Below are 8712 nucleotides of genomic sequence, written 5' to 3'. Positions count from 1 at the left end.
CCCTGATAATACACTCATGAAGCTTGATATTGAGAAGACAAAAATAACCATAAAAAAGCAAAGGAACTGAGAGTACAGGTATAAAGAACCCAAATATGTAAAACATATACACAGGTATGCCACACATCAAAGACACAGGAAATGGAACATTGGGTAGAGCCACTTTGTTTTTATTTGGCTAAATGACAAAAGCCAAAATTAAAACTGAAAAGTTAATAACTCAGATGGGAAAATGATATACTGAACACCAATTGAGGAAAATGCCCCTTGAATGCGGGCACTGGTGATATGGCTAACATTTTATGCTAAAGCCAGAAGCCAGAGTCTCCTTCCTGTACTTCCCCCTCCCCCCTTCCTCAATACAAAACAATACAAACCCCAAACAACCAAGTCTCTGTATTTCAGTCAGTGCCTCCCAAAAAAGGGGATGAGGGGGAAGTGCATTTCAAACCTAAAGGAAAACAACCTGAGATATCCTAAAGTTAAACCTGGCACTTTAGTTTTCTGCCCCAATCTGAGTACTAACATAAAACTTTGGCAGAGAGAAAAATCTTTCTTTTAAAGAAAATTAACATTTACTATTATGATCCCAAGAACATATTCTAATTATTTGGAAAAATAGAAGCTAGGGACTACTCTTTATCCCATAACAATCTATTCTATGAAAGAAAACAAGAGCAATCATTGTATGATTTTGAAAAATATAACCTTTAGAAATACTTACACTGGTAAGTTAAAAAAAATACTATTAGTTAAAAACATTGTTAAGGAAGCTTTTTTCCTAGTTGTATTTGTTCAACTTCTGGCGGGGGAGTGTATGCTGACAGAAAATTTAGAACCCATGGCTTGAAGGGAATAAAAGTAGCAAAATATAATTGATTTGCAAAGATTTTACATATAGGCATATCAGCAATAGGATTAAAAAGGCAATGAGTTCTGGCAAAACAAAAGTTACCACCAAATCAAAATAACCCAGTAAGTAACAAAAGCACTTTGACCAACCACTGTGGAGTGAATATCTAGAAATAGCTTTACCAGCTAATTATATGTTCACAAGTAAGATTAAAAAAAAAAAGTGTAATTCAGGTGCTGCCTAGGGAGGTCACAAAAGATCAAAAGTTCTCTCTGGAATTTTCAACTTCCTCACCTCCCTAAGTCTAGGCAAAATAATGGCTTTTGACTCTGGCCATCAGAAGCAGTGGCTGCAGCAGTACAAATGATCCATGTATCTCCTTCTACCTAGTTTCCAGTGCAACTGAGTCTAGCACATGAAAAGAGCCAACTTTCTGTTCAGTCCTTCTCAAGATAATTGTTAAAATGGCATCTTCTCAGCACCAGTTATGGGGCTTGTCTCCTTTCTCCATGTATCCTGCAGACAGAGGCTCTAAGGTCAGTAAATTTTTAAGGTTCTTCCATGTTTGGCCTATTCAGGCTGATGCTTTGTGTGGGATTCAGCTCCACTGCCTCAAATATTAACATTAGCAGATTAACAGATCACATGATCATATTTATACGAACCTCTAATCTTATTTAATTAGACATAAATGATAAAATAACTAATCCCAACAGCTTCTTCCATTTACCCATTCTTGTCTAGCACCTAGGATCACATTTATTCCAAAGTTTCTAATGTATCACACCATAAATATTCTTGCTTTCAGTCAAAATTATACTAGTCAAAATATACTAGTGTTTGAATATTGAGGCAATACAGGCTCACCAAAAAGGTCAAGGGATTTTTTTCCAAGCGCATGTACATGTATTAGTCCTAGAAGTCTCAGAGCTCACCAGCTCCGAGGTCATGTTCTCAAGGGCAGAGTATGCCCAAAGAAGCTCACAGACAGAGCAGAGGAGAACCCAGACATCATATTATTAGAGAGGAGTGACTACAGGGAGGAAAACCATATTCTAGACATCTCTCTTTCCAGCTACACCTGGATAGCATGTGTACTTTGAGGGAACAAAAGGAGGGCTTCACCGATTATTTCATTGCCTCTGTATACCAGACAATTTCATTCTCTCTATATACCAGAGAGAAACAGGCAGAATTCCCAGAAAAGAAACCGAGGCAAAAAAGTTAAAATATGTGATCATATGAAGCTGGGTAATGTGGGAGAGCATTAAATTCAACTGTTCCCAAAAATGGATTTCAAGACAAACCTCATGTAAACCAGACTTGATAGTGAAAATAGCACTTCATGAAGTTAGAAATGTAGTTCATAGGCCACCAGGAAAAGAGGTTTCACCCTTCCTCTCATGCTCTGCCTTTCTGGGGCATCTCAGTTTTAAGAGCCTGGGTAAGCCTGGCAGTGTTCTCTCTAGCCTCTGACCCTCAGGCAGAGGAGGCTTTACCATTAAGTGTTTAGGGAGGAAACTATGAGTGTTCACAGGCCTAGCTGAGGGATGTGAAAAGATGTGGTTTTCTTAGCTGAAAACAATAAAACTCCACCCCCACAAGGGGCATTCATGAGTGACAAGGTGGGGCCTGTACATAAGCCATTTTCCCCTGACCAACAACAGGGTAACTGGTTGATGATGATCTGCTAGGTGTAGCTGGAGGAGGCTGGAGGTTTACAGTAAGCTCACGCTCAACAGCAAGTGTTAAGAGTCTGCGTTCTCTGATATGAGATTTAAGTGGTGAATCCCCTGGGGCAACCTAACAGGGGAGGTGGAACCAGAACCACCAGACACATGTGGAGAGGGAGAGAACCTACTGAAATCTTGTATGTGAACTTAAACTTTGTGGTTCCTAGAGAACAGTGGAGGGAAGTCCCTGCCAACTGAAACTCTCAGAGGAAAAGAAGCACCCATGGAGCACTGATTCCAGTCAAGAACATTCTTAATAGGACAGAGGTCAAAATAAGGCTTCTGAGCAGGGGATTTCCTTATGGTTTTGAGTCAGTGTTCTGTGCAAGTCTCTCTAAATATTCAATATGCCTATAAGCAACATGGATCAACAGATTATGTTTCCAACTGCAAACATTCACAAGGACCCTCGTAAGAAGCTAGGCAATAGGCATTCAAATAGAAACAGCAGATCCAGAGATTTACTCCCAGCAGGAAAATGAATCTAAACTGACTTTGTATGATTATTGTTCCACTCCCCTCCTCAATCACAGTAATCATGAAAATGTTCCTTCTGTTAAAGGTAGATTGCAGGAAAGATATTGAAAAGATCTCCCAAATAACTGGGCAACAGTTTTCTGAGAAGATGAACACAGCAGAAAACCTGCAGTTGATGCCATGTGATCTGGTTCCATCCCCATCAGTGTCTTTAGAACCCCATTGGGTCCAACAAGAAACTCCTCAGGGAGTAAGAAAAGTTAGGCTCAGATCTCCTTCTCACAGCCACAGTGACACATGGCCAGCAGTACAATTAGGGGATTTGTAACTGTAATTCAGTTGTTTTTTTTAAAAGGAAACCAAAAGTATATTTCCCCCCAAATCACCCATCAGCACGGCTCACTGTTGAAGGACTTGGCAAGCCAGTCTGCCTCAGAACAGAAGGCAAACAATATAGTGTATCAGGAAGAAAAGGCCTTTGGGTATTATATCACTTCCTTCTGCCCACTCCTCAGGGGCAAAAAAATTAGTTCTACTTACTACATTTGAAAGACTAATTTTTTGAAAAAATTAATAAAAATAATAATTTCCCTGTCAAAATCACATGAACATAAACAGTAAAGCAAAGTCTGTGGGGAAGGTATATGGATGCAGAACAGGCTTCTAAGTATAGTCACCCTCCTTCTTGGTGTGGGTGGGTGATATCTCTTTGAGGATAAGACTGTCTCGTCTCCCCATCCTAGGTCCTCTTGCCCCAATTGTCTTTCCTTTGTAGCTGTTCTTAGGTTTAGTGTTAGGATCACAATTTGGAATTCAACAGAGCTTCTGAAGTTGATGGGACAGAGGGAGAGGAGAGGAGAGAACAAAAGGAATGAAAGATTAGTCTTCTTCATCCTCACTGATATCATAGGCTGCAGCCTTGTGCCTGGAGAGGTTTGCAGGGGAGGCAGGTGGGGAAGTCTTGCCAGAGAAGGGCCACCGGAAGGAAGGGGATGGGGAGCGTTCACGAGTAGGGCTGCTGCTGGGACTCTGCTTTGGACTGATGGCCTGTAGCATCCGACCTTTCCCCTCTTTCAGCATATGTTTCTGAGGAGATCAAAAGAACAGTGAGAAGAAACCTAAGGCTCCTATTAAATTATCAATGAAGAACCCGAGACTTCAAATTATTATCAGCATTCTCTGCAATGCTAAAAGTAATCCAGTAAATCACAGGAGGGACGCAGCTATAATTCTAAGCAATTTGCTCCATGAAGTGGTCTGTGCTATTTAAGTTTTACTACTTACTTAAGTTATCCAGTTACCAAATCCTTAAATTCCATGTCAAAGGAATTTCTAGTTATTTGGTCTGTAGTCCAGGCAACAGGTAAAAACAAATTAATTAATTCAAAAGTGTATCCTACTTGTAAGGTTCTCAAAAAAAAAATATAAATAAATAAAAACAAAAAAAACACTCTGTATGCTCCCTTTAAGATCTGCTCTCATATCCAAAGCCACAATCGGATCCTCCTGATATCTAACCTAGAGCTCACTTGCTGGACAGCTACAGATACAAGCTTTATTTGGCTTAAAAAGATCCTGCTACTCCTCTAGCAGAATACTCCCTCACTCAGTGACTGTAGAAGCTCTCTATATGGGAGGCAGTTTTCTTTTGAATGTTCATTATTCTTTCCTAGTGTTCTCCCTGAAACTATAACGTAGAAGCAAGCTGACAAAAAGCTACTTGGCTTATCCTGTCATCAGATTTGGAGGTTGACAGAAAGCTGGAAAAACCATTTACGAGAATGTGTAACCTCTTTCTGTGATGATCTTAAAGAACTTTTGGGGACAGTTGAAATATGATTCAACGAGGGGAACAAATTAGATAATGTCTTATTGTTGGTACCTCTTTCTGCTTAAGGATTATATTATTCTTCCCACAACATGAAAATTCTCTAAATTTTCCTGAAACTCTCTTAACTGTGTAGCAGGTAAGAACATACCAGTGCTCCTTCAGGGCCAAACATTTCCAGGAAACTTCCAATGAATTCTCGGGATTTCTCCTCCCATTTCTGAATGAGGTCAATGCTTTTTTCTTCTACTTTCTGAACAAATTCTTTTGATTTTTCTTCCACATCTTTCACTTTTTTCTTTACTTTATCAACCCGTTCCTGCAAGTGGTATTTCTTCTCCTAAGTAAAGAAATAACCTCTTTAAGAAATAATACACGTATCTTCCCTATCAATGCAGAAAGAAAAAACATGATGGACAATCTACTGACACTTTCTAATGTCTTTACATTTTACTTTGCTTTCATCTACCCCATGCTTCTCTGGCATATAATAGATAAGCTGTGGATGATCATCTTACACAAAAATGTGATAATTCTAACACTGCAGAAGCATGGGACCAAGCCAAATATATAGGGCCAATAACAGACAGACACATAGCAAGAGGAAGTCAGGTTGTTTAAGGAAAAACAAAAATTTGGGAAATAAACATGCCCAACATGCACAGCAGCAACAAGATCATGGCATAGTACTACTAGAATAGGCCAACTATAATAGGCTGTATATGAAAGTGAGGGATGTTTTACTTATTTATTGTACTGGATTTCTTTTCTCTGTGACTGGTCTATTCATGACTATAGAAGCATTGTATTATTTGTTAGTATTTGGAGGTCTGTTTGTTCATTTACAAAATGAAGTTGATACTCTTGGTCCCTCTAGTTTCCCTAAGGGTAAGGGGAAAAGGTATAAACTCTGAGAAAGTGGAGGAAGTATTTAGCCAAATAAAAACTATTCTCATGTTTCCAGATCATAAGATGGAAAGGGAAATGTTTAGTTTCTGAAAATCTAAAACAGAGATTTGTAGTAGGTGACTAATCACAGCTACAATTTATCTGTATATTTCAGATGAAACTATTTCGCCTATTCTTTTAGCATAATTCACAGAGCCGGAAGCAAGGATCATGGTAAATTATTCATACAGATATAATTAGAATTTTTATCCTTTTAAAGTCAACTATTGAGGTTATCAATAGTTTGCCCCTTGTTTCTAAGGGGCAAAATTAAGCTAAGAAAAAGTTCATTTTCATAAATCAGATTTTCAAACTTAGGTATGTGTGCCCTAAGAAATTGCATGCAAAATTTCATGCACAATAGGAAATGTTGTGTGGCTATCACAGGGAGGACTCCTGTGACAAACCTCTAAGTTTTCATCAGATTTTCAAAAGATCCTGCTACACCATTCAATCAAAATAGCAAGTTAAGAGCCACTGTTGTATATATTTGATATAAAATCTGCACTATACACTTAGACATTCTTATTTAATTGGCTACATGTCCCTATATATCACATGATGTTATCAGACCACAAAGGTAGAAAATGCTTGTTTTATTCTCTGAAAAAAGTTTAGCATAGTATTATCTGCAAAGAGGCATTTATTGAACTTTTGGGGGTAATTAATTACAACAAACTGAACAGGAAGTTCAGTTTATGGGAGCAAACAGGAGGCAACATGCGTCCTATTGGGTCAGAGAACAATGGGATGAGGTTGGAACTCACATTGATAAAGCTGACATTGAGCTCTTTTGCTGTGTAGCCCCTCTGTAGGTTCCGTCTGGCGTACACATCATAGTCCCGGACAATTCGGGTGATGATGTCTGATGTAGAGATACCCTCTGTCCTCTGTGTTGGAGCAAACATGCCTAGCCCAAGAACATACAGAAACATTCTGATATTCTGGTTAGCTCAAGCAGTAGGACTAGACAGAAACTGAGAATAACATGCCTTTCCTTAAACAGCAGAATCTGCCATTAGTTAAGCAAATTTTAGAGAAACTGACATACAGAAGGAAAAATGAATCAAAAGGTAGGAAAAACTCTATGGCCCAAATATAAGAAAAACATGGGGTTAGAGGAGGTTTCCTGAAGTTAGGAGAACTAGATGTTCAGATGGAGAGCATAGCACTGCTATGCTCATCTTCACTCTTAACCAAAATGTAAACTGAAAGTGGATATTAAATTTCTCAGTGTATTGATTTTCTTTTGTAAAATAAAGATTGATCTGTATCTGCCCCTGAGACTCCATAACATAAGGATGCACATCAACTTACTCACCTGCTTCTTTGATGTGTTTATAAACATCATCACTCCCAGCAGAAGAATAAGGGATGTCATCATGGGCTACAAAATCAATCTGAAAATAAGAAGTATCACTTAAAATCCAGCATAACTGCCATTCAGAAAAAAACCAATAAATATTCTTTGTCCAGAAAAAGGACAAAAAGCAGAAGCCAGACCTCAAATGGTCTTTTTCTCTTGGTCTCTCTGCCTTACGCATAAATTCCACAATTCATTGGCAAACTACATACCTAACCATTTCGGGATCACAAATATGAAGTCAGTTTCTATCCTAGCTACTTATATAAATCCTGGTCTTCTGGAAGTGCACCTTCCACATTATATACCAGTTATCAAGCTGTGGTTAACAGAAGTGCAAGATTTTCTGGTCACCTATCTAGTGGCAGCACCAAAGAAGAAAGAAAATCTCACCACCCTGCCTGGATCTGTAAGGATTGGTCAAATAAAGTTTTCCCCAAAAGTATGAAAAAGAGATCACTTCTTTGTTAGTTCATTTCTTTCTTGGTCTATGAGTAGGAATATAAAAATAGCAATCAAAGTCCTTTTACTGTAATAGATGCTCCTTTACTCCTGAGAAATGCAAAAACCCAAATCCATAAACATCTATATGCATCTGTAGAGAACTGATATGATTTCCAGTTCCTCAAGCTTGAGGTCCTCCAACCTGACCTAATAAATTCTTCTCATCTCTTAGACTCACCTTTGTAGGAAACCTGTTGCTTTAACATGGAAAATAAAAAGGAAGAGAAATGGTTTTATTATATTAACTTACTAAGTGAAAGTGAGAAACTGCCCTGGTTTCTGATCCCCCACAACCTCCAGCCCAAAACCAAAGTCCTAAAACTAAACTTAACCAGTTAAGAGAAATCTGTTTTTCTGTATTATCTCCTGGAATATGAACTCGTTGGGAACACAGCTGGGTCTACATGTACATATACTAAAGAGATGGGTATGCTATGAGGATGGACACACCTATAGTATGTGTGGAAGGGGACTGGCATCACATAACTAGAGCGCTCATCTACAGCCCTGCCAACAGTACCTGAAGAAGGTTACTTGGTCTTTCTGGGGCTTATTCTCTCATATGTAAAGTAGAAATATTAACTACCCCACAGATTCACTGTGGGACATATATGAAAGTACTTAAAAACCATTTAGCCCCACATAAATATCAAGGATGACTACAGTAATATCACTTTCATCCTCTCTTTGTCAAATTTTTAAAAAGATTTATTTATTTATGCATTCAGAACTGGGGTACAGGCCAGAGGTGTAGAGGCGGTGAGAGGACTCACTAGAGACAGAGTGGGGAGCAGAACAGGCTGACTGACAAAGTACACTGTTGAGGGGAGCGGCAGGCGAGACAGGAGAGGTCTACTGTACCATGGGGATCACCCCCAGGGCCAGGGACTGAACTCGCAATAAAGTGGCCATGGTCAGCCTGTAACGCTACGTCCCAACCCGCTGCACCACCAGGGAGGGCAACTTTGTCAAATTTACATGTAAAATACAGTTAGTAGGAAACCTG

At 39.0% G+C, this 8712-nt stretch overlaps 1 protein-coding gene across 4 annotated transcripts in view; it reads right to left on the bottom strand.

The window, feature by feature from the left end:
- Positions 1-154: 154 nt before the first annotated feature.
- PCYT1A (phosphate cytidylyltransferase 1, choline, alpha) overlaps positions 155-8712 on the bottom strand; it is a 29839-nt gene continuing 21281 nt past the window's right edge. For all 4 annotated transcript variants that reach the window (XM_012733402.1, XM_012733412.1, XM_004675131.2 and 1 more), the window contains exons 6-9: positions 7161-7239; positions 6607-6749; positions 5043-5231; positions 155-4149 (exon numbers count right to left, since the gene is read on the bottom strand). In XM_012733402.1, coding sequence (XP_012588856.1) covers positions 3943-4149; positions 5043-5231; positions 6607-6749; positions 7161-7239 — 618 coding nt within the window. In that variant the 3' untranslated portion in view covers positions 155-3942. The remainder of the gene's footprint in view (positions 4150-5042; positions 5232-6606; positions 6750-7160; positions 7240-8712) is intronic.

This window comes from Condylura cristata, unplaced genomic scaffold (genome assembly GCF_000260355.1).
Source record: "Condylura cristata isolate star-nosed mole 26May11 unplaced genomic scaffold, ConCri1.0 scaffold00003, whole genome shotgun sequence".
NCBI classification, from domain to species: Eukaryota; Metazoa; Chordata; class Mammalia; order Eulipotyphla; family Talpidae; genus Condylura; species Condylura cristata.
The sequence above is the reverse complement of the archived record's forward strand: the minus strand, read 5'-3'. Positions and strand labels throughout refer to the sequence as shown.